The 27,067-nt window shown below is 38.8% G+C and overlaps 1 protein-coding gene across 1 annotated transcript in view; it reads right to left on the bottom strand.

The window, feature by feature from the left end:
* EPAS1 (endothelial PAS domain protein 1) overlaps positions 1 to 23,334 on the bottom strand; it is a 95,648-nt gene extending 72,314 nt beyond the window's left edge. The window contains exon 1 of the mRNA XM_063443920.1: positions 22,819 to 23,334. Coding sequence (XP_063299990.1) covers positions 22,819 to 22,844 — 26 coding nt within the window. The 5' untranslated portion in view covers positions 22,845 to 23,334. The remainder of the gene's footprint in view (positions 1 to 22,818) is intronic.
* Positions 23,335 to 27,067: the final 3,733 nt, after the last annotated feature.

Below are 27,067 nucleotides of genomic sequence, written 5' to 3'. Positions count from 1 at the left end.
ACAGGGGACGGGGATGAAAAGAACACTGTGGGACAGGGGACGGGGATGAAAAGAACACTGTGGGACAGGGGACGGGGATGAAAAGAACACTGTGGGACAGGGGACGGGGAGAAAAGAACACTGTGGGACAGGGGACGGGGAGAAAAGAACACTATGGGACAGGGGAATGGGGAAAGAACACTATGGGACAGGGGAATGGGGAAAGAACACTATGGGACAGGGGAGGGAGGGAAACAACACTATTGGACAGGGGAGGATGGGAAACAACACTGTGGGACAGAGAAGGGGGGAGAACACTATGGGACTGGGGAGGAGGGAGGAAAGAACACTGAAAAAGAGGGAGGGGAGAGGAACATTTTAGGGGGTGGACTAAGGTACAGGGAAGGAGAAAGGAACACTGGGGTGGGGGGGGCACTAAAAGAGAAGGGAAAACAGAAGTGTTTCATATTAGATTCATAAAATTCATTAAAAATTCTAATATTAATAAAATTATAGAAAAAAACATTATTTTAAAATAATTTGGGGAAAAGGTCATTTTCGTTTTCGGTCAAGGGCATCCTGAATTTTCGGTTTTGGTTTCAACCCAGAATTTTCATTTCGGTCCATCCCTAATTTATAATAATTATTATTTTTTTCTACAGCTTTAAATAAATAGCAATGCTAAATGTGTTTGTCAGCACAGGTGACAGCCAACCTCCTTATGTCTTTTTCACTACAACTACTATAACAATCACCAGTTTGATGCCAGACCAGAGTGGGACAGCTTTATGCCAGCCGCTGATCTAACTACCAGCTGACTCTTCATGTTATAAGACACCTTTTCACTACAAAGTTACTTTAAAATGTAACTAGAAGTGTCTATAAGTGAATAGCAACTGGCAAATTCTGCTAACATAAAGAATCCTTAGAGGTCAACCTGATGACACACTTACCATTTTCCTTACTGTAAATATAAAATGCATTTATGATTGAATATAGCTTATTGTGAATGTGAAACATCAATTTAGTGTTTCAATAACGTTTAAAATGTTGCATTTTAGGTCACAATAACCAAACTTTAAAAGTATTTGGCCTGAAATCAAACTCCTCCCCCCCCCCCCCCCCCCCCAGACGTCACAAAAGAACAGTGTGGACTGACAATGCAGGTAACAGGCCGTTTCATTTACCTGTCACATATAACAGTAGCTCGTGGGTTTGATACGGAAATGCTGAACACATTTAATCATTTACTAAGAATATATTTACAAGTCATTCCTTCGAACAGTCTACGAATAGATTAGTCTGATTACCACCACAGTCATAAAACTAGCTAATCCAACACATTGTATTGTACATGCATAATATGATTAAGAGAGAAACTAGGCGATTCCTAGATTTGTCTTTGTAGAGGGAAATGATAAGAGCTGGGGGAAGCTGCTATCTGCTGAAAACCCAATAAAGTAGTTCCTTTTTATGGATGATCAATGTCATATTTTACAAGGAGAGGTGATTATAAAAGCATTACAGTTGTACGCTGTGCCTATTGTACTTTTACAGCCCTAAACTAGTGTAAAGATCATACGACAAAAAGGCATTACGGTTAGTTTGTTTTTTTTAACTCTGTTTCAAAGAAATAATCAAAGTCAATATATAATTACTGCTACTGCAGTTACTGAGAGAAGTAACTCAAGTTACTGTGAGAAGCCAGAGCCAAGTGCAGATTGTCTTATTATAATCTTAATATTATAAGTATTATAATCTCCAAGGTGAAGCAAAAATACAATAAATGTAACTAGCTGTACATAAATTATTGTATTTCTTGACCCTGGGTTGAAATACGGTAAGTTCCTAGAGGGAAGAAAGGGGCTCTAAAATGGTTTAGCCCCTATTTCTGCTGACACCCCATACCTCACTTTTCAGAGGTCCAGTGGCCCTGATGGGCTAGCATGGTTGCAAAAGAGGTTTTGTTCTAGGTTAGCGGTAGGCTACCTTCGGCACTCAGATGTTGTTGACTACATCTCTCCTAATGCTTAGCCAGCATTTTGGCTGCAAGAGCATTATGGGAGAAGTAGTCCAAAACATCTGGCGTGCCAAAGGTTGCCTACCCCATTCTAGGTGCTACATGTATCTCCATGATCCCTGACCGGCTGCCCCCCTTGGTGGTGTCCTCCTATAGATATATTACATAGAGTGCAGGGATATGACATCACATATCATCATTCTCATTGTCTGTTAGCATTGGACACAGAGATGGACAACGGATGGGAGAGCTATGTCACCTTGCCAAAATTCTTTGGCAACCTTCAAAATAATGTTGTGGAGGGTCAGAATGCGTGAGCTCCCTGGGGCCAGGTCACAATTGTATCTCCTACAATCCCCGTTGCAAACTGATTCAAGAACCAAACATTTTAAAATTCCCAAGATCAGATAACATATATTGAGGATAAATACACGATCTCAGACACTGTATACGATAATGTTGATGCTTGGTAATTAAGAATGAGCATGAACACATATGGTAAAAAAAAAAAAAAATAATAATTTAATAAAACTGCTATAATTTTAAACTATATTATAAAAAATAATATATTACTGTATATTATATTATTTAAAAAAAAAAAAAGGCACAGTTGCAGATTATTCATTAAAATGATAATTCAACATGAATTCTAAGTGCATTTCAAATTTAAGGTGAAAAGAGCCAAACTTGAGGAATTCTCTAAGACAGCTATGCATTCAGATCAACTACTCTGGCCTTATTTGAATTTCACTTTAGAATATAATCCTGTTAGTGAAACAGGTGATATACCTAGCCTGATACAAATCAGAGCAATTAATGGGTTTTAGACCAGGGGTTGGCTGCAAGGAGAACTGACACCTATTTAATCATATGTAGGATTAGGAAGTCTGAATTGTTGGGAAATCAACTGAATATTTAAATTTGTGCCCAAAATCGGAGAGTTCGTTAACTCAGCTAGGTTGCTTTGGCCGTAATGTTGGAATTCAATTTGAACTGCAGGCATTTTAGTTCACACTTTAGAAAATACTCCTAATGGCATCTGCCCTGCAGCCAGTAACAATCTTCAGCAGGTTTTTCAGGATACAGCTATAATCCCCAAATTCTCCTTTATTCTCTAGTTATCTCCTCGTGCATGAAATTGGCGTGAGCAAAGCAGAATATAAAACTTCCTGAAGTAAGCCAATGAACAACAACAACAGATTAACATGCAATACACCAAAGAGAAGTAAGTAGCACCCCACCGCTTTAATAGGCACATTGCAATTTGAATATATTAATGGTAAATTAGGGTCACTTTTGTCCACTATTCTCCATTCAAAGGCACACTCCAGGAACCATCACCACTACTGCTTATTTAGTGGTTATGGTGCAAGGAACCTGTACCTGAATTTTTAACCTTTGAAAACCCTGCCATTTTCATTATTTTCCTCTCAATCTGAGAAGCACATACTGCACTTGGTAACCAACAGAACTCAAGGAAAGCTGTGAACGGCGACTTCACAAACACTCTCAGCAAGTTACCTCCGAGACTTGCTGCAAACTAAATAAGAATAATAATAAAAAAAAATAAAACCTATCAGTATGTTCCGTTAATCTGTATGATTAACCCCTTAACCCCTTAAGGACACATGACATGTGTGACATGTCATGATTTCCTTTTATTCCAGAAGATAGGTCCTTAAGGGGTTAAGGACACATGACGGAAATATTCCGGCAGGATTCCCTTTTATTCCAGAAGTTGTGTCCTTAAGGGGTTAAGGGATGCTGAAATGGAATTTACTCAACATATTCTTTAGTTACGATTTACAAACCTTTTAAGTGAAAACACTAATGAATAACAAAAGAAATGCTCCGAACGGCATATCCCATTAAGTTTATGCAATACGCACAATGTATAATAGAAAGCTATGTTAGGGCCATCATTGGCCTCTTCCTTGCCAACGCAGAATCTGACAATTTGCAGCAAACAAGGAATATTTTAATATCTATTGTACAAAATCCTCATCTGACGTTCAGCATTATTTCTTTATTAGAAAGCTAAAAAAAAAGCACAATAGTCTGTTGTAAATCTGTCTTGCTACTTATTTTAAGTGGCTGTAAATAATTAGTATGTATGAGTATCATAGTGCCCCACGCAATGTTTATTAAGTTCATTTTTGGGGTTGGAAGAACTGGTAAAGTGTTGTAATTCTATTTATACAATGTGCCCAGCACTGCAGATTTTATTTGTACATGAGTGGAAAATTCTCAGTGTGAACTGCATGCTTTGTGAACTAGAAATAAAATGGATATTAATGAAGGATAAAAACTAGACAAAAAGTCGGAAATCATTTTTTATGCATTTTTACATTTACATGCAAATTCATTTTCAGTGGGTTAGCCAGACACCTTCATCCTTCTAAAACAAATACATTTGAGTCAGTAAACTCTTATCAGGTATGAAGCTAAGATACTATAAGGTTGGTTTTACAACATCAGCCAATCAGAACACAGCTTTCATATAAAAACTACCTTGAGCTTTTTTTCACTGTAATATACAGGATGGACAGGGCACACTCTGTAAACATATACATTTGAACTTCCCAATGTTAATGATCACATGCAACTAATTTGTATCAAGTCATCACTGGCCTTTGAACATATTACATTAAGTGAAGGTTCGGAGGTGAGCTCAGGACAGGTGTGTTATTAATTAAAGGACCACTATAGTGCCAGAAAAACAAACTCGTTTTCCTGGTACTATAGTGCCCTGAGGGTGCCCCCTCCCGCCCGGCTGAAGGGGGAGGAAGGGGTTAAAATCGTACCTTTCTCCAGTGCCGGGCTCCCTCAGCGCTGGGGACTCTCCTCCTCCATATAGCTGTCATCGGCTGAATGCGCATGTGCAGCAAGAGCCGCACGTGCATTCAGCCAGTCCATAGGAAAGCATTCTCAATGCTTTCCTATGGATGCTGGCGTCTTCTCACTGTGATTTTCACAATGAGAAGCATTGAAGCGCCTCTAGTGGCTGTCAATGAGACAGGCACTAGAGGCTGGATTAACCCTAAAGTAAACACAGCAGTTTCTCTGAAATTGCTATGTTTACAGCAGAAAGGGTTAACCCTAGATGGACCTGGCACCCAGACCACTTCATTTTGCTGAAGTGGTCTGGGTGCCTATATTGGTCCTTTAAGGCTTTAATTAAATATTTTTGGATAAACTTTTCAAATGATTTCAAATTTTTTTAAATGATTTAATATATCGAAAAAATGTATTACTATTTAGATTTCTTTACATACTGATTTTTTTAAAAAAAATTGTTTTAATATATTTTTCATATTTTGAAAAAATAAAAAATAATTTGAAAAGCTTATCCAATAATATTAAATCATGGCCAAAAAAGGATGCGACAGACTGCACAGCGGATGTAAAATAGTCAGTTACATTCCGAAATCTAAACTCAAGCAGGATTCAAGAACATCAGAATAGTAAATACAGGCTGGTAATGTCCAACCATGGCATCACACATTTTAAACTACATGTCCCATCATAAAGGGGGTAAAACCAGTCTAATATCACAGTTTCTGTTGGATACAAGGCATTTCCTCATGCAACGGTGAAATGTATTTATAGACGAGTTGCATAAATAGTTCCAGTACTGTATTGAGGGTCATTTCCCAAGAATGTGCAGGACATGAGCATTTTTAAGAGGGTAATGGCTAGCTGACTACAAAGGAAGGAAATACTTTTTTGGAGAACATAATAATAGGTATTTTATTCTAATAAAAGCCTCCTAAAGGTCTTGAAACAATTACAAGAAATATTCTCTCTCCGGTTCGTATCATATTAAAGGGAACACTCTAAGTACTATAACCACTGCAGCTCATCGCATGTAGCACAGAGTCCTCAAGCAATGCTCCCCATTTTTCTCTCCAGCTGTTTTTCAAGAGATCAAAAGTAAAAAAAATTTAAAGAAAAACAAACCACAACAAAAAACGCTCTCTGTTGCAGCCTGGTTACTGGTGAGTAGACTTCCTTATTGGCCTGTACAATTTTGGACAGGAATGATAGGACCAACAAGGGTGAGTAATGTTAGAGCTGTCACCCTATCGTTGACAGCCAAATTAGTGCATTAGCTGAACCTCACTTATTGGGTAGTATGACTATGTAATTACAGTAATAACACAAATACTTTTTAAAACAAAAAAAAAAAACCAACAAAAAAAACATTAAAATGATCTTGGACGCTACACAATAACGCTGACTCTATGCACAGGTGTTGTGTTTTGATTTAACAAATTGCTATGCTTTTTTTTAACATCAGTTGCAACAACATATTGTTTAGCCCCGTGGCATGAATACGGTTAAATAGGTGGTATCTGTAACAAGACCTGTTCTTCCACTGAAACAACCAGCACATTCCTCACATTTACACTTGTATACAGTTGTTTACGAACCCCGGTTAAAAAACCCAGAGCCACCCTCAGCAATATCCTTATTCAGAATGTTGTTGATCATATCTACTAAAGTGCGGTAAGTTACATTTAGAAGGGTAGGAGAGTATTCTGTAGATATTGTGAGAAACAGCACATGAGATCCAATCACATGAGATCCAATCAATACAGTTTAAAGGGCAATCGAAAACAGGGTGCACAGCTTTGAGCTGTAGCTCAGCTAAATGTTTGCAGCAGTATAAAACTCCCTGGAACACCTTGTTATGCAGGAGTTTATGGGATATGCTAGTCACACCCATAGAAAATCTGGACTGGAACATCTACTTCTTACTTCGGCGGTGAATTACTAGAGAGTCCCGAAGTCTGTGTTTTTGCAGGAAATGCAGAAACCGCCAAGTATTATTTTCATGCAATGTTTTTGCATTTGCATTATTCTCATGCATTATCTATATACTGTAATGGTTTTGACCTGCATTCCAACTACCACAACTCATTTCTTAATAAACAGATTGACTTCCAAGAGCTTGATCTCTGACTGCCAATAACTCAAAGCTTCCTTAACTTCCTGGAAACGTTCTTCCTGGGTATTGATGATACAGAGTGTGAAAACTCAAGCTGATGTCACAATAAGAAATTGATTAATTTCTAACCAGACTTAAGAAACTTTGCATAATACCCATCACAAATGGTCCTAAATATGTAAGATACCCACACTATAATATGTACAGTAAAGCTTCTATAATGAACAATTCTACTCATTTACAATAAAGGTTCGAATAGCCTTAACCCCTTAAGGACCAAACTTCTGGAATAAAAGGGAATTGTGACATGTCACACATGTCATGTGTCCTTAAGGGGTTAAAGACACTCTGATGTTCATTATGTAAAAGTTATTGTGGTCTTAAAGCGACCACGCTCTAAAAATCCTACGTGCTTTTTACTTATGTAAGGATATCCCTTCTCATTAAAAGTATGTATATTTTCAAAGATGGCTCCACTGGAAGAGGCATAAGACCAAACATTTGTAAACAATCCAGTTTTATCTAACACCATGGTGAAAACAATGATTCCATCATACAGTGTTAGCTTAGCCAAAACAAGCATGTCCGCTCTTGCTTGTAGGATCCTGGTTTACAGCTTTAAAGTTATGGCTTTTTAAACACTGATAGTTGTTGCGTTACAAGTTTTTTCTTGACTTGAGGATTGCAAACAATGAGGCCAAGCCATTAACCTCCAGGCCTCTTAAAAACACAAGTTTTGCCAATAATAGTGCAGTGTTTGGTGAAATTGAAATGCAAATCTATTAACCTTAAAAAGGGAAATGCCCCCTTCCTCACAAGTCCAAGCAGACGACGCAGCTCATTACAATCCAGTCTCCCTCCTGTGCCTGATCTTGAGCTTTGATGTGGAAGTTGGATTTAAATTTATGCTGACCATGTTTTGTGTCTGTGGTTGACCGGTCTTATTTTTTGTATTTGTCTATTGTTTAAACATTTTCTATTTAACATTTCACTAAAAATTGATACATTGAAAAAAAGAGGGGAAACTCGTATGTACGTTTATATAAAAAAATTATTTTTTTTAAATATTTGCAATAGGTTTGAAAATGTTGAATTTCAAAAATTTAACTTCAAAAAATGATATCCAACTACAAATGTCTCTCTTTTGCAGTGGAATCTTGATTTCTGATCGTCCTGCAGTGTTCTGAGTTAATTCTGGTTCTTCCATTGCTTTCAATGACACAATGATGAAGCATTGTCTTAAGTGCACAGAAGCGTTTGAGAACACACGCAAAAAAAGTCTGTGATTGGACAGCCACAGAAAGTGAGCAGGTAAGAAGGTGATGGCTGGTAAAGGCTTTAGACAAAAAGGTTTTATAAGCTGCTACAAGCTATTTTTAGATATGACCCCATTATAAAAAAAAAATGCATACTTTTTTATATTTTTATTTGGGCAGTGGAGTGTCCCTTTAAAAGAGAATTGTAATAGACAGATGGGCTAGATAGACAGACAATTCTAGATTACAAGTAAAAATTACAACAGATAAACTGTCTACGAGCAGACAAAGCAAAATAAAAAAATAAAAAAAGTCATATTTATTCAGGAAATGAGCCATGCAGGAAATAAAATCTTTAGCTTACTTCTAATCAGCAATGCATTTTACAACATTGTACACATGTGAATAGTATAGGACACCAAAAACAATATAAATATGGATTTTTATGTAATTAAACACAAGAGCTCAATTTCATCTGACAGGATTCATATGCCAACAGAGTAAAAAAATAATTCTTCTCAACCATTAACTGTGTTAATATGCAGGAAAAAAATTTGCAATAATTTAGCAAAGGCAAAATCTGTCCTATTTGCAAACAAACTTATGAAACAAATAAATGCGTGACCTTGTGCCGATCTGAATATATTTCGGACATAGCTATGTAGTCAATATAAGAGGGTTGATATAGCTTCACTTTTGCAAACAGTATCTTGGACAGAAAAATATGTGCATGTATAAAAAACATAAATATATATAAATATATATATTATTTTTTTTGATCCACCAACACAGAACTGGAATATTGCTGGAGTGCCATTTTAGAAATTAAATATGATTTTCATTTATCCCAGATGTTAGAGTTAATTAGAACACACATGCCGAGTGTATCAGTGGGTTAATGATATTGCTGACTTCACACATTCACGTAGCAGGAAGGGTCAAGACCAGGCCACCTCTTTGACTGAAGATCAGACAGAAAAATTCAACTAAAGCAACTTTGCTTCTTGTCAGACAAAACGTCTGATGAGCGGCTATAGAACCGACGAAGCACATTTGCTCTGTCATGTCATGTCATGGTGTGGTGTAATGAAATGAAAACACATGACCCCACGTTCGCTTACAAGAGGTTGAATCTGTATTCCATTCGGAATCATAAACCAGAGCAGCGGAATACTGCGCAGACGGGAAGAAATATGTCTAATAATACATTTTATATTGTGCTTGATTAAACTTTTATATCATTTTAACAGGCTCTATAGTTTATCCAGTTATGTTTAAACCCAAAAACGAAAATATGAAGTCAGCAGCAGATGAACCATTCAGCAACGCAGATATTTTCAGAAATAAGTGATATCAGGAGTTCAGCTAAAGCTCTCAAAATCCATAGGGACAGCCAATCATAGGGTCACGGGGGAGTTTATGGCTAAACAAATAATATTTCATTAAGTCACACTAATCTGTTGATTTGTCTATTCTAAATTCCAAAAAGTATGAAATTATAAACACATTTCTTTGCTCAGTCCTACTTGCAGCTTTTAGTAAATAGTGAGCATTTTCCGTTTCGCTGGCTTTTTGACTTGCATAAGGTTTTGATTTGGTTCTTTTTGTTTTGTTTTTGTACATACTTTACCTGCGATTTACATTATCGAGTAGATTACTCACAATTTGCATCCAATAGCAAACTCCTTGAAAATGAACTATTGCTCGTACTTTACCCATGAGTTATCTATGAGCTGCTCGAAATTAATGTCAGTAGCTATTCGAATAAGTGCATCAGAGATTCAATCCTGCATGAAAAGAACGGAAGCCTAAAGTTGCATTCGTGGGAGCAGCAGGTAAAGTAAGCAAACATTCAATGAAGCTGCACTGGAGGCACTGGTAGATAGAGTCCGCAAGCATATTGAGAGACTTTTTGGCAGGTATGTTGGATGGCTAGAGCTGATGAATTTTGAAGATTGTCTTGGATTAATGAGTGCGCATGGGTGTCGTAGACTGATTGGTGTGGATGGATGACAGGGATTATGGGTGTGGATGTATGTCTGGGGGTAATACGTTTTAATGGTATATTGGGTGCGGATGGAGGAGTCATGTTCATACATATCTGCTCTCTCCTCGTCCTCCTTTGTTAAAGTTATAGCTGGGTAATAGCACTGGAGTCCAACATGTGTGCTGGCGCTAATATTTTCACTTTGGAGACCTCTGCTCAGCTGTCCTGTCCACTCGCCTTCTACTACAGCTCCGTGCTGTAGGAAATTGCATTGGGGATTTACTCAACTTTAGCTCAAATATTTCGTACAATATTCCCAAGACACTGTCGTTGTTTTTTTAAAGTGAAACTCAGCTTTTGCTCATTATGCACCCTAAGTATTTGAGCAAGAAATCATGGTAACATTTTTTTGAGTAAAAAGCGCATCAAGGAAATACCTACATGATGTAAACACCATTTTGTGAGCAAAAATAAATTTACTCGATAGGGCGGACACTTTTTTTTTACAGAGAATAGAACCATAGAGATGCCCCTCACTGTATGCTTATTTCAGACATTAAATGGACATTGAATCAAAGATCGAATAACTGTGATGCAAACAAGGTCACATGTCTGTCCTGCTCCAAAAGGGAACGAAGTCCTGATAGACACTGGGGTAGATATTGGCAGACTGACTGAATTTAATATCTTCAATATTGTCTGACTTATAAACCTTGAACACTACCAAATATATAAAAATAGAAGATATATTCGCAAAATGTGAAAATGGAAATAAACTTAAAACATCAAAAAATGAATCAAAGCTACTTAGTACACAAGTAAATGTTACAACAAAAGAGCCTAGCAATAGACTACACAACCTCGTAAGTATGGGTAAAAGACAAGGCCATATAGTTGAGCTCTGACTAAGCACTTGATGGTTGGTCTGGGTATAAGGGACAAAAGATGATAAGAGGGTGAAAGGTGATACAGATTAGAGCTCAAAGCAGCAATTGAACCTAAAGATATAATAAGATATCCCTAGTAAAACACTGCTAAGCCTAACAAGTAGCTAAAAGCCACAAAGTCTGTAATACAGCTTATACCATAAACCAAAGATTAAAGGGATCCTATATAGCCAGGAAAACAAAGCAGTTTTCCTGGCACTATAGGTTTAATAGATCCCCCCTCACTCATGCCCCCCCCTTCCGTGGGGCTCAAGGGGTTAAAACACTTTCAGCCATTTCCCTGAATCTAGCGCCAATGTCCCTCGGCGCTGGGCCAAGCTCCGCCCCCCTCCCCGACGTCAGCCGGTGGGGGAGACCCAACGTGCATGCGCGGCAGTGGCCGCGTGCATTAGACCTCCCCATAAGAAAGGATTATTAAATGGAGAGCGTAAGGACGTCCAGTGTCAGATAACAGACCAAAAGTCCGTTTGGATTCCGGAAGCCCTCTAGTGGTTGTCTGGTAGACAGCAACTGAGGGCAGACTTAGAGCTGCAATGTAAACATTTTACATTGCAGCACTAGGTGCAAAAGGGACACAGCACCCAGACCACTTCAATGAGCAGTAAAGAGTATACCTACAGAGAAATCAAAATTAAATGGACACTCCAAGCATCTAATTAACCAACACTGATCACCCACAGCATTAAAACCACCTTCCTGATATCCTGTAGGTCCCCCCTGCTCATGCTGCCACAACAGATCTGATGTGTCGAGGCATGGACTCCATGAGACCTCCGAACGGGACATTAGCAGCAGATCCTTTAAATCCTGCAAGTTTTGAGGTGGAGCCTCCATGGATCTGATTTGTTGTTCCAGTACATCCCACATATGCTCAATCGGATTCAGGGGTGGACTGACAGCCTTCTGGGCCCCCGGACAAAATTAGATCCAGGGCCCTTCAAAGACAAAATATTAAAGTAGCACTATAGTGCCAGGAAAACAAACTTGTTTTTCTGGCACTATAGGGTCATTATGTGTCCCCCCCCACCGCTGGGCTGAAGGGGTTAAAACCCCTTCAGCCACTTACCTTTCTCCTGCGCCGAGCTCCCTCGGCTCTGGGGAATTCTCCTTCCTCTGCCAACGTCAGATTCGAATGCGCATTCGCGGCAAGAGACGCGCACGCATTCAAACCGCCCATAGGAAAGCATTACTAAATGCTTTCCTATGAACGTCCAGCTTGTCTTCTCGCTGTGATTTTCACAGTGAGAATCGCGGAAGCGCCTCTAACGAACTGTCAGTGAGACCGCCACTAAAAGCTGGATTAACCCTTAGTGAAACATAGCAGTTTCTCTGAAACTGCTATGTTTTCAGCTGCAGGGTTAAAACTAGAGGGACCTGGCACCCAGACCACTTCATTGAGCTGAAGTGGTCTGGGTGCCTATAATGGTCCTTTAAGGACTAAGTAAATGTTAAAAATAATTTTAAAGTAAGTAGTCAAACTGTTTGAGAACAGTTTGACAACTTACCTGGGGTCTGCTGGGACATGAGGCTGTAGTAGGGCATAGGAGCAGTGGTGTGTGTGAGTGGTGCAGTGTGTGTGAAAGGTTCAGTGTGTGTGTGTGGGGGGGGGGGGTGTAGGGTGTGTGTGTGTGTTTTGGCAGTGTATGTGTGTATGGGGGGCAGTGTGTGAATGTGTATGGTGTGGGGGCAGTGTATGTGTGTGTGGGGCAATGTGTGTATGGGGAGGGCAGTGTGTGGGGGCAATGTATGTATGTATGTATATGGTGTGTGTGTGGGGGCAGTGTATATATAGGTGGGCAGTGTGTGTGTATATATATATATATGGGTGGGCAGTGTGTGTGTGTGTGTATATATATGGGTGGGCAGTGTGTGTGTATATATGGGTGGGCAGTGTGTGTGTATATATGGGTGGGCAGTGTGTGTGTATATATGGGTGGGCAGTGTGTGTGTATATATGGGTGGGCAGTGTATGTGTATATATGGGTGGGCAGTGTATGTGTATATATGGGTGGGCAGTGTATGTGTATATATGGGTGGGCAGTGTGTGTGTATATATGGGTGGGCAGTGTGTGTGCATATATGGGTGGGTAGTGTATGCAGTGTGTGTGCATATATGGGTGGGTAGTGTATGCAGTGTGTGTGCATATATGGGTGGGTAGTGTATGCAGTGTGTGTATATGTGTGGGCAGCGTATGCAGTCTGTGTGTATATAACGGTGGGCAGTGTATGTAGTGTGTGTGTGTATATATATTGGTGGGCAGTGTATGTAGTGTGTGTGTATATATATCAATGGGTGGGCAGTGTCTGCAGTGTGTGTGTGTATATATATGGGTGGGCAGTGTGTGCGTGTATATATATGGGTGGGCAGTGTGTGCGTGTATATATGCGTGGGCAGTGTATGCGTATATATGGGTGGGCAGTGTGTGTGTACACATATATATATATATATATAATATGTGGGCAGTGTATGTATATGGATAGGCAGTGTGTGTATATATATATATATATATATATATATATATGTGGGCAGTGTATATGTATGGTTGGGCAGTGTGTATATATGGTTGGGCAGTGTGTATATATGGTTGGGCAGTGTGTATATATGGGTGGGCAGTGTGTATATAGGGGTGGGCAGTGTATGTATATGGGCGGGCAGTGTATGTATATGGGTGGGCAGTGTATGTATATGGGCGGGCAGTGTATGTATATGGGCGGGCAGTGTATGTATATGGGCGGGCAGTGTATGTATATGGGCGGGCAGTGTATGTATATGGGCGGGCAGTGTATGTATATGGTTAGGCAGTGTATGTATATGGGTGGGCAGTGTGTGTGGGGTGGCAGTGTGCTTGTGTATGGGGGGGCAATGTGTGTATGGGGGGCAATGTGTGTATGGTGGGGTGGCAGTGTGTGTATAATGGGGTGGCAGTGTGTGTATGGGGGGGGCAGTGTGTGTATGGGGGGGCAGTGTGTGTATGGGGGCAGTGTGTGTATGGGGGGCAGTGTGTGTATGGGGGGGCAGTGTGTGTATGGGGGGCAGTGTGTGTATGGGGGGGGGCAGTGTGGGCCTGCTTACCTGTAAAATCTTATGTTTTCTCCCTCCATCTCCTGGAGCAGCACTTGTCAGGCCAGGCTCCTCTTCTCACCCTCCATCCATGCTGTGAGTGCTCCGTGTGAGAGGGAAGCAGCGGGTGATGTCACTTCCTGCCCCCCTCCCATCCTCACACGGAGCACTGAGCAGGCAGAGATAGAGGAGACCTGGCAGAGTGGCAGTGAGAGGTATGCTGCCAGGTCTCTCACTGAATGATGGGGGGGGGGAGGTATTTGCAGAGTGATGGGTTGCAGGGGCCCTTCGACTCATTATGGGCCCCCTGCAACCTTCTTACAGCACTTTCTTTAACTTCCTTCTGCTGTGGAGATCTCTGATCTCCACAGCAGAAGCATGGCTGTGCTGCCGGGCCCCTGACTGATTCGGGCCCTCGGTCAGTGACCGATCTGCCCGACCTGTCAGTCCGCCCCTGATCGGATTGCGATCTGGGGAATTTGGTGGCCAAGGCAACACCTTGAACTCTTTGTCATGTTCCTCAAACAACTATGCTATTCACTTCACCTGTCAGTAGTTTTAATGTTGCTTTTGTAAAAATTCCTGCTCTTACCTCCCTGCATTAAGATGGCAAAATAAGTATGTCTATGACCCATGTAGGGCATGTATAGGGTGCGGCATTGCAGATCTCTACCTAACCTGTTGCACACATGCACTGAAACTTGGCAGTAAATAGGCTGATTGCAACTGCAGTATGCTTGTTATCAGCTTATTCAGCAAGTCCATTCATAATATTTGAGGAGAGCAACTGCTCTGGGCTACACTCCATATGGACATATAATCAGATTCAATTGATGAAAATCAGAGGCGGATGATTGGTGGAGCCTTTTCATGTTCTGGGCATCAGCTGCCTGATAGATCATGTGCAGTAGCACAAAAATGTGAGTTTAATTTGTATCCATATTTGAATGCATTATCAAGGTAATGCATTAAAATGGGGAGGGGTCATTTTCAGCAAGTAATATGCCTTTAACCTCCCTGGCGGTCTGATTATGTCAGTATTTGTTAATGTTAAAGTGGAACATTGTTTTTACAACGTATTGTGTTTATTTTTTTACACCAGGACTCGTAGGGACAAGGTAAGTGACACTACAGTGTAATCCTGAGCATGGCTCGGGGTTACCGCTTTTGGTACTGAAAATTAACCCCGAGTTCGGGATTACCGCCAGGGAGGTTAAGATGTGTGAGTGTATTGAGAAAGTCTTTTTTTTTTTTTTAAGTGATAAAATCTTTGAACAAATACCTCTAATGCCTTAAACCAGCCTTTAAATACCTTGAATAGTTCAGCATTAAAGAAACACTCCACTAGAAAAAAGGTAAACAAAAAAATTTACTATTTAGTAGATATCGCCCAATAAAAACATACATTTGTTTATTATGCTTGTTGTCATTTGGTGTATATCTAAAATCAGCTTGCAAAAGCTGCAGATCTCTTATCTGCAGCCTGTGCAAGCCCTCCCCTTTTTCTCCAGCTTAAACTTTCAGTCTGTTCTGGGGAAATGGCCAATACTCTGAGTCAAAACGATCAGGAATGCGTGAAATCAGGGGAGCAGAACATGCGTGCAATCAGGTGAGCAGTGTAGGACACAAAGGTAAATTGAGCCCTTGGGACATGCGTGCCAGCAGACTCACTATAATTTAGGTGAGGCAGGGGTAAGTGCACTTTACTTTTCTCATTACCCTGAGCAGCACAAAGAGGACGGGCCCCTGGTTTAGTATCGAACCATTCAGAAATGGTTAAACTATGATCAGGAAAATAGTGTCTGGGGACTCCAGACATTAAAACCATTTCAGTGAGATGAAGCTGTTACAGTGCCTAGCGTGACCCTTTCCCATAGTCTACATGGGTAACAGATGGTTTAGGTCTGAACACTAGGCAAAAAGCTGATTTTTTACAGGAATAACTAATGGCTATGATACAACAGACTGTACTTCAGGAGTGGCGTAAATCAGACACCTGCACAATATCCTAATGGACACTCCATTAAAGTATCATTTTAAAATCAAACAGATTTAATCAAATATGTGTCCTGGAAAGTACTTTACCTCTTGTTAGTGTAGATTTAAATTAAACACTTAGCTGTTCTCCACCATGAATCAAATCACTCCAACATCAATTAACTTGACAGATCCATTAACTTGCGCTTCAAAAGTGACGGGAACAGCAGCCTTCAGCTAATGAGATGATCACAGAACAGGCGTATGCACAAGTTTCCGCACTCTCTAGCAAATGTAAGGTTGGAGTTTTGATGCAATAGTTTAAGGATAAAGGTTCAAATGTGTAGTTTTTGTAATTTTTGGATATTAATTGTCTATGGTTTATAAAAAGTCAATATTAGCAGCTTGCGTTCAAGTGGCACTGCATGATAATGGATTGTAGAGACATTATTGTCACCAACATAATTGGTGTCTTTAGCTATGGTTTGATCACAATGCTCAGTAACAGGCCAGTAAAGGCTAAAAATGTTGTAGTCCCAAAATAACTGAGAAAGTTTCCAAACAACTTTGTAAAACAGTTTGGTATTCGATGACGCCCTTTTATTCTGTTATCTAACCTTTAAATCTCAATTATTAGAGGTACTATGTTTTTCAAAGCCACTCGCATCAATCCCAAAAAATGAAATCTGAGCATTAATTTATTTAAAAACGACTATTCGTGAAATTATCAACCTCCCATATTTGCAAAATTGGCCGAGTTTTCAATTCGGAAGTTTTGCGTAAAGCAATGCTTAAAGGAACACTATAGCATTAGAAATACAAAGCTGTACGCCTATAGTGTCCCTTTAACCTAAGGTTATTGTCCAGCACCCAACAACCCTCCACATTGTCTGAGATGATATGGGAAGCAACTAAAATATGTAGATTTGTATTCACAAAGAGAAATTAATATAAATCTGTGAAAAATCCTTTTTATTAACTGGATTAAAATCACATTCTTATAATCTGAATTGAATTGTCCATAAGGAATAAAGTGTGCTGATTGTATCCGAATTCTCATTTGCTCTGATAGACCTGTATTTAGCACAACTGCTGTGCAAAGCAAGTTTGCATAGAGAGAGAATAATGACGGTTTATATATAATAGCACCAATCGCATATTCAGCAGTGTACAACTAATTGACCTTGACACGGCAGACATTTCGGCAACCAGACGTTGCCACAAAACTGATAGGGAAGTACAAAGAGTTAAAATGATCAAATCCAGCCTACAGTGTAGCACTGAACACCAAGGTAAAATCATTGCTTTGTCGCTGCTGTCACAAGTGCTTCTTAGAGGGCATGCGCTTCCCACCATGTCTAGTGTAACTCCTTACCACCTTACATGGTTCTGAAATAAGGGATTTTTTAAATTTGATTTTAATTTCATATATCAGGTGATAGACAATGCGAAGTTGCAATAATAGCACGAGGAGTCACACATTATATAGAAAGAAGAAATCCCTGGTAAAAAAAAAAAACAGTTAGCCTGGTCTTCCCCTGCCTCTGCTAAATTAAAGTTCGTATCACTTTTCACAGCCTTGGTGATGGAGCAGCAATCCAACAGCACATGTATGGCTGCTGGTTTCTCCAACTTGCATTCACACTGTAGTTACTGATGATGATAAGTTAAAGAAAACAAGGGCAGCAGGCACAAATTACCAAAGCGATTTAAAAAAAAAAAAAAATACTTATCTTACTCTCAACACAAGGCTGCTTCTAATTACTTATATAGAATATAAAATGAGCTATTGTAGGGAGGTAGGTTGAAAGTGGTGTGGGTGCAGTGTCCCTGTCCCCTTAACCCTTTGAGATTGTAAACCACTGCAGTTGCAGAGAAACAGCAATGTTTTCATTGCATGGTTAAGACATCTTCTAGTGGTTGTCTACCATGCGCCATGGTTGCTATGGTAACTTCCTAACCAGCACTGATATCGCTGGCTGGTTATTGTAGGAAAGAGAGTGACATGATCCCACTCCGGTCAGACACTGGCATTCTGGCAACAAAGCCAGCATGTCAGCTTGATGGAGGAGGTTTGCCCTGCTTTGGGAAGTGTCCCAATGCTGGGGAAACCAACGAAGACCAGAGAAGGGGCACAGGTGAACCGGAGGTGCATGTTACAAAAGTGTAACACCCGTGACCCACCTCTTTAATGAGATTGCGTCGAGGGAGCAGAGCACCAGGTAACGCACCAGTTTCCCTTTAAAAAAAAAAAAAAGAATTTGAGGTGACAGTTGTCCTTTAATTTATATTGGTCGAAATCTGATCTACACAGAAATCAAGAAAGTGAGAGAATTTCACAGAGAGATAGATAAATCTATATACAAATAGGGTCTATAAGGTAAAAATTATCATTGAAATACGTGGTGGTAAGTGACAAAATATATAGATATGCAAGTTAGAATCTTGGTAAGTGACTTCATACATACAAGGATGGGCACGAGCTGTTCAGAAATGGGCAATTAAAGCTAGCACTATCAGTCTATTTAGATTCACATTTACTTGATGACATGTTTTTCATAAACTTACAGAAATCAAGTGAAAGCCTTATAAAACCACTCAGTGCTGGCAGGTACAGTAAGTAGGTGCTTAGTGTTCTATACAATAACTCAACATACGCCTATTCTTAGTGTACGTTCCAAATAACTTCTGCACCCAAATGGTTTCTGTAAATCACAGAAAGTAGCTCCTACTGACAATGAATATTATTCTCGAAATAGTGGATTGCAGAGAATAAAACAGAAAAATTAGGCCAAAGCAGCCTATTTGGAAAAGTTCCCAATTCAGCAACATTCAAAGAGTGGCGATTTTATCCCAAATTCTGCAAATCAGCAACTCGGTAATATTTTATCCAGAATTTTGCAATTCCGTTTTCAGTTTGGTTCAATTCACAGTTTAGCAAATAAACCACAATGCATCAATTTGCCCACACAGGGCAAGGTTTGCACGACAATATAGTCTGGGGGTCATTCATCCCTCCCCCTCCCCTCCAACCTCACTTTATAGATCTCATTTTTCCAGATCTCCATATTGTAACAGATAGGGATTTAACCAAATAAATACCACTGATTCAAAACATATAGCCCAGGGATGACTGCTTATTTGCTTCAGAGTGGACAGAACAAACAGATAGTACAAAGGCTGTATACACAGTAACTTACTGCATGTTGGTTTATAGCTATATATGGATTCATTGTACATATGGTGCGTGCGATTTATAATCTGGAGCAAAATTCTCAAAAACGCCATTGATTGAACATCAAGCATTAGATTTGTGTAATTTTATAGATTTTTTTTTTCACTGTCCTTGCTATTACAGGTTTCAAAAGTAAAATTATTAATTCTGGGAAAAGATTCTGGGCCAGACAGACTGTGAGAAAGACAATAAAGAATAATCAGTCACAAATACTTTATTTTCCACAATATATCTGGGGGGAGAGGGGTATGTCTGTATCTACATTCTTTGTAATTTTTCTTGCCATAGAACAACAATCTATGCAGGGAATATTGTTTCTCTTTATTTCATGAGCTAGCTATGAATCCATCATGAAATCACTTTTTTTTTGTTTTAGAAAGTGCGAGATAGTGAAGCGGTCGATCCTTTTAAATTACATATTGCATGATACTATGACAAGTTCTCTGACATATACTGTGACTGAAACCACATGACTACTTTTCCCCTAGAGGGTTCTGGGAGAGGACACAGAAAAAGGCCAAATGAAGAAAGTGCCATTTCAATATTTTGCTAATTCTTATCTTGAGATACAAATACTGAATGTGAACATTCAAAAACAATTTGTGAATATTATCAGTTGACGACGTTGACTAGCATTCTAAATATTTATAAAGTTATCATGGCAAATAAGGAATTGCCAGGCCTTTCTACAGTGCAGTAAGAGTTTACAGCTAAACAATACATGATATATTTCTATAAAAAAAAAAAGTTCATCAAGTGTAGATTCTCCCCCCCCCCGCCCCACCCCACCCCCACCACCAATGTTTCCTATTTAAAGTTGGCCATTCCCTTGAAGGGATCAGAAAACAAATGATTACAAAAAAATGATCAGACCACTCTAGTTCAACAAATATATTCTATTAATTTATTGGTAAATGATGCCGGTCAGATTCCATTTAAAATGATCTGTCTGCATCTGGCAAATTCTAAAGAAATGTAAAGTAGTCAATACTATAGATTGCTATAGTATACAAACTTAAATACTACAAACAAGCAGATTTATGGTATCTACGGTAGTAAAATCTGCTATTTTTTTTTAACAATTTGTTTTTCACAAAAAAACAAACACATCTTGCACATCTTATGATGGATCAAGCCGAATATTGAGCTTTTTACATATAAAGACCCTGTTAATGCTCATGTTATACAGGCATACCATTCCAGATCAACATGGTTGATTATCAGTTTGCTTAATACCGTATTTTAATTGGTTTGGAATAATTCAATAGAAGGAAATAAGCGATTGCTCTATTTATTAAAGTCTTCCTGAAACAATGTGGGGACTCAGTGAAATAAATTGCCACAGAGGAAAAACTCCAAAACGCTACTTCCTTTATTATGACTATGGCCGTAGGTGCTGTTGTCCCTACACAACTTATTATATTTTTTTCAGCATTTTTTTCCCCTCCTTCACTTATACTATCAATATCTGTTTAACCCTTCAAATCCAAACCCAAATTTATATTTTTTCTAATTTGGCACACATAACATACACATTTTAATATGGAATAGTGTAAATAATCACGGTTAAGTAGAGGGGAACTAAATGGTTTACGAACTCCCAAGTGTCAAATGGTCATTAAATGGGTGCAATTTAGTGTAGCATTTTAACATTTTAAATGACATGCAGTAGATGTGTTTTTTTTTTTTTTGTTCATAAAATCTTGTTGCAATTTTGTGACACGGACACACACACACAGCAGTACACAGCTCAACTACCCCTATGGTTTAAGTGGAATTCCATTTTTTTTGTGAGAAGGCTTGTCCCAACACACTTGGTAATGTCAGAATGACCAATGGCCTAAGGTCAGTCCACCAAAGCTCTTAGGAAAACAAATTCTGAATTTACTGCCTTGTCCATATTTCCTAACACAATGATTATATACTTCAGTTAACATCACTATATATTAAATATCCAAAGACTCTATCCTATTACAATCTCTCCAATTGAACAGATCTAATTTACTTAGTTTACTAAACAGTGAATAATATCAACCGAGAGAGGCCAAAATAGCAGTATCTGGGAGGTTTTTCCTAATCTGACTAGTGTATATTTTGCAAGTTGGATGTCAATTCACTGTTTAGTAAATAGATTTCAAAACTTCTAATAGTTTAAATATTTGGACAAGAATGCAAGAATGCAATTTGAAGTTCACTGAGTTTGTGTAATGGATTCATATGAAACACAGACACATATGGTAAACAAATACATTACAATACAAATTTCGTATTTTAGCATGACTTCTTTAACTGATGTAAAAACAGGGAAAAGCACCAGTAATAACTCTAATATAGCAAATAAATAAATAACACATTCAAACTATATAATGTCACCCAAGTTTACTCTCACATTCATAAATGTATACTTATCTTATTATTTTTAGAATTTACACTGCTATATATAGGTGATTCACAATGTAATTTAAATCCTATATGATACACTGTCAGGGTTACTCTCTAAAAGTGTGAATTGTCTGAAATTTAAAATCACTCAAAACAAAATTAGTGGTTACATATTGGGCCAAAATAGCAGAAATAAAAAACAGAAAAAAATGACTTTCTATTTGAATATTTTGAGCTAAGATTCTGGATATTTCATTGTTTATTGAATAGCCCTTTCTTGAAGATGGAAGGAAGTGTAAACAGAGAGTACACAGGTAAGCACAAGTCTAAAGCAAACTCCCCTTTGATCCAGACTAAGCGATAAGAGGGGGTAGATTTTGACCAGCACTGATACATTAGTAAACACTCAAACTGTAACATAGTAGATAAGGAGTTTGTCAATAAGGGCTCATCCTCCCATTTACTGCGACACCTACACCAGCCCGCAGTTACATTCTGCACATATAGAAGAAACCAGTCTCCTATATGGACAGCAGGTACATAATACCATTAACATCACTGGGATAAAACCAGGTGAATTACTGCGATTCAAAGTTCACAGATCGACCGTGCTACCAAGCCAGCTGTCTATAAAAAAAAAATACATAGAATACAGCTATGCATCGCACATAATAATATATAATAATAATAAAGATCGCAACAAACATTAACAATTTGATGACTGGAGAGAAAAAAACGACTACTTAATGGGGATTATAAAGAGAATATCTGACACCCACTGATTCCAAGAAATAAATGGTGCTTTTTTATTTCATAAGTCTATATTTAAATATCTATACGTTATGAGATACTTCTCCCAGCACCCTCAGGCAGCCACTAGCCTTGATATATACAGTGAGATAATAGTTCACAGCAAATGGAACGTTGAAGAATACAAAGTAACTTTGGATGTTTCACACACACACACACAAGGTGATATTAGGTCATCTATAGATATTATTATTATTAATAGAGCGATCTTACCTCTTCTTCTCCTTCTCAGCCGTCATGATGTGAATCGCAGGTGGAATAAAACACTTAGAAAAAATAGATGTAAAAAAAGCAATATCCCTGAAATAGGTAGAGATGGGGCAGCTGAATAGCACCCAGCACACAGAGTAGTGAGGTTACCCAGCACTGAGATCACTGCAGGGGTGGCAGTCCTTGGGGTAGCCCAGTGTGATTACACAGCGCTGAGAACAGGTCAGTCCTTGGGTAGCCCAGTGTGATTACACAGCGCTGAGAACAGGTCAGTCCTTGGGTAGCCCAGTGTGATTACACAGCGCTGAGAACAGGTCAGTCCTTGGGTAGCCCAGTGTTGAGCCGGCTATACAGTCTCAGGTCACTGCTGAGGATTGTACAGCCGCTCTGGGGGGGCCCAGGGCAGGGGGGCAAGCTGTGTGATAGCCCAATGCAGCCAGTGGCCAGTCCAGGCGGCGGTGAGGACAGTGAGCTCCCTGCTCTCTGGGTGGGTGGAGGATCGCTGGGCTGTACAGTCTGTCCAACTGCTGGGAGAGAAACTATTGCACAGCTCTCAGCCTGAGCTGGGGCGACACGCCCACTCTGAGCACGGACACGCCCACTTAATCTGCATAACCACGCCCCCACACCCTGGTATCTGCCGGACTGGGTTATCAGGGTCAGCAAGGTGACATGGGGCAGGACTTAAAATTATTATTATTTCATTTCCATTTTCTATTTCTCTCTTTATGTATCAATAGAGGATTAATACCCGTGTTAATATTCCCACGTTTTCTAAAGTAATATCATATCATAATCATAATTAATAATATATATATACACATACACACACACACAGACACACACACTCTCTCTCTCTCTTTCTCTCATAAAAATCCCTTTTTATGTATTGTTTCTAATTGTTGCTGTTCTTCCACTGAAGGATTTTAAGATATATGGATGTATTCCCCTTTGTTTTGTATTTTATATTAAGTATTACATTTAAAATTTCATTTAACTTTTTTTTAGTTTAAAATGGTCAGACCTTTTTTTTTTTTTTTTATCGTACAGCACAAATGGTGATATGATCTGTACAGGCCATCTCCATTCAGTATTCGGTGCACTAAAATCTTGCGCAGAAGCAGGACATAGAGTGGGATTGGTAGGAGTTACTGTCCTGAGCATGCAAGGACTGTAATATCCACTAATCTCATCCCTTACACTACATTAAACATTGACCCCTACACAACACTAACCGGTATACTACCCTAACACTAACCATTAGGCCGCAGTGCGAGTCTCTCACCGTAACGATAACGAAAAAAACAAGGATCGAATTACAGAAAGCATTTTGTGGGGTGTAGGATAACTGGACTCTCTTCTACTTTGAATTGTGTCTTTTGATCTTGCACTTGCCTCTAAGACTTTACACAACTTTCATTTTTTTTCTCTCTCTCTCTCTCTCTCTCTCTCTCTCTCTCTCTTTTTTTTTTTTTTTTTACAAATATCAATATAAGATTATAAGTTTTAAATGAAAACAGTTCATACATTTTATATTTTATATTTTATATTTGTAATAAAGGAATTTTTGGCACCAAAATATCTTGTTTGCCATATTCCTTTAAATATCCTTTTTTTTTTTTTTTTTTACCTTTTCTAACCTGACCTTACTTATAATTTATAACCCACGCAATAGCGCAAAGAATCCATAGGTGGGGATTATACCACCCATACGCTTACACCGAGCAGTTCAGCCTGCTCTATATACTGTGAGTATAATTTTATTTTCTTCTAGCATTTTTATCTGCCATACAGAGAGCACTATATTTTATTTTCTCTTATTATCGGCCGAGCCGGATCATCGCTGGACTTTTCACCTGCACTATTTGCTGACCAGCGTCACCCTATATATCCTTGAGTGGGGATCATTCCACTTCACGCATATAATATCAGAGCTGGATTTTAGCTCTGAAAATTGTGAGTAATTTTCATTATCACTATTTTATCCCCTTTCACCTTGCTGACATACTGTACCATTGGGATTTTTGTTTTCCTGCTTTTATCTTCACATATCATCACCGAACTACAAGTGCATAGGTGTAAAGACTGACATCATCCTCAAGCATCCTCCATACTTTGTGGAACTTACCACTTCGGACTTATTGTAGGACTTTGGACTATTTTTTATTATTATTTTATTTATGCATAATATTATTTTTATGTAAGTTAGGCGCACCCTTTTCATTTCTGTTTTCGTGTTTTATGAAAACAGTTCACCTGCCCTTAAAAAGTCATCCTCACACTACAGTCTAGAACACAAAGACAAACAGATATTAATATCAACTCACGCAATTGCAACAGACAGACGCACAGAAAGGTAGAAAAGTATGAATTTGTCACAATTTCAAAATGAGCTTCACAATTTAGACTAAAATGGGTGAATCTGAAAAATAGATATGTCTTAAGTTTATAGGTACAGCGCTACGGAATCTGATATCGCTATATAAATAATAAAATAATAATAATAATAATAATATGGTCATTGACTTCCCAACAATTCACAATTTTTTGAGTAACACGGACACATTCACAAATCCACTAGCTGCTAGAGATGTGTATGGAAATAATTATTGTTTCTGTACGATCCACTCATTTTAGTTTTTCCTTTAATCTGAAGTTCGATCAAAATTTTCACGTATTTATGGAATTTGGGCGTCCATTAATCCCTAAGGAATCCAAAAGATGTACTCAGAATGACAGCAGCCAGTCAACGAACAAAAGAATCATGTCAAGTGAAATTCGTTCGGCGACCGATAAGTTCATTCGTTAATATATCAACTTATATTGTTGTTTGGATAAAATTAACTAACAACTAATTTTTCTATTAGCATTATGTCACCTCATTGCTATATTTCATATTCTGAAGCATAATTCATTCTAGTGTGGATTTACGTCCCATTTATTCGTACTTTATAGAGGGTATGTATAAAGTAACAAACATTTATTTTAGCAATTAAAATGCCATTCTCATTGGAAGATTCTCTCAGGCTGATGTTTGTCTCTAGTAAAATTCTTCAACCAGGAAATAGCTCTTTGCAAACAAGGCTCCAACTTGCATAAAACTACAAATCAAATGTTTAGCCACCTGCAGGCACGGACATCGCCGCAAAGCTGTAGCTATGCAGTGGCTCGAGAGCTATCTGTTGTCTATTGATGTGCTAGTGTTTATTTGTGGAGGATGAACGTGACCTTAACCTGGTAATGCTCCCTTATCGGATTGTAGGAGATTGAAAGGGATATCTTTGGGATCAGTCTGTCAGCATAGCCCCTAGGCACGCTCATATTTGATATACACCCATATAGCATCATATTAAATGCCAAGATTTAATCAATGATTACAAACTCTCTTTTTTTTTCTTTTGTCTCCTACCAGAAAGTACAGAAAATGTTATACGTTTTTGAGTACACAGGAGGTTTATTCCAAGTGGGAATTCAAAATAATTTACATTTTTTTCGGCCAAAATAGGCAAATTAGAAAACGAATACATTTTAATTAATTCAATTAATTTTAATTTCACTTTAAATTACTGACTGTTCACACTTTATTAACACAGTCAAAAAAAATGCTGAACCCCACGTAATTGTAAACTGCGTTTACCCTAATGCCATGCATGGCATAGATGTCACATATGCAATTTTTTTTTCTGTATTTTCCATCCTTAAAGGAACACTATAGGCACCCAGACCACTGCTATGTTTACACTGCAGGGTTAATCCAGCCTCTAGTCTCTGTCTCACTCACGGAGTCCAGCATCAAAAAAGATCCCCATAGGAAAGCATTGAGTACTGCTTTCCTATGGGTGGGTTTGAATACGCACGCACCTCTGGCCGCGCATGCGCATTCGGCTCCACTCGGGAGCTGACATCGATGGAGGAGGAGAGTTCACCACTGCCAAGGGAGCCCGGCGCTGGATTAAGGTAAGAAAATAAATGGTAATTAACCATTTATTCGCCACGGTAGGGGCCCTAGTCACCTAATCGCTGACTAGGGCTCTATAGCATTAGAAATACAAATATAGTGTTCCTTTAATGGAAAGAAATGCTAACATTTTTTTTTTTATAACAAAAAAAAAACTACTGTTTCATGAATCATGTGGTGTGTTATTCTAATATAGTTACTATACACTATAGGCAATATAACCATTTCATAGCGCCGTCCCTCCATTCGGTATTAAACCATTTTCAAGCAGTTTTTTTTAATACCAAAAAAAGG

This window comes from Pelobates fuscus, chromosome 2, assembly GCF_036172605.1.
Source record: "Pelobates fuscus isolate aPelFus1 chromosome 2, aPelFus1.pri, whole genome shotgun sequence".
Lineage (NCBI taxonomy): Eukaryota > Metazoa > Chordata > Amphibia > Anura > Pelobatidae > Pelobates > Pelobates fuscus.
Note: the sequence above shows the minus strand (reverse complement) of the source record. Positions and strands in the feature narration are given on the sequence as shown.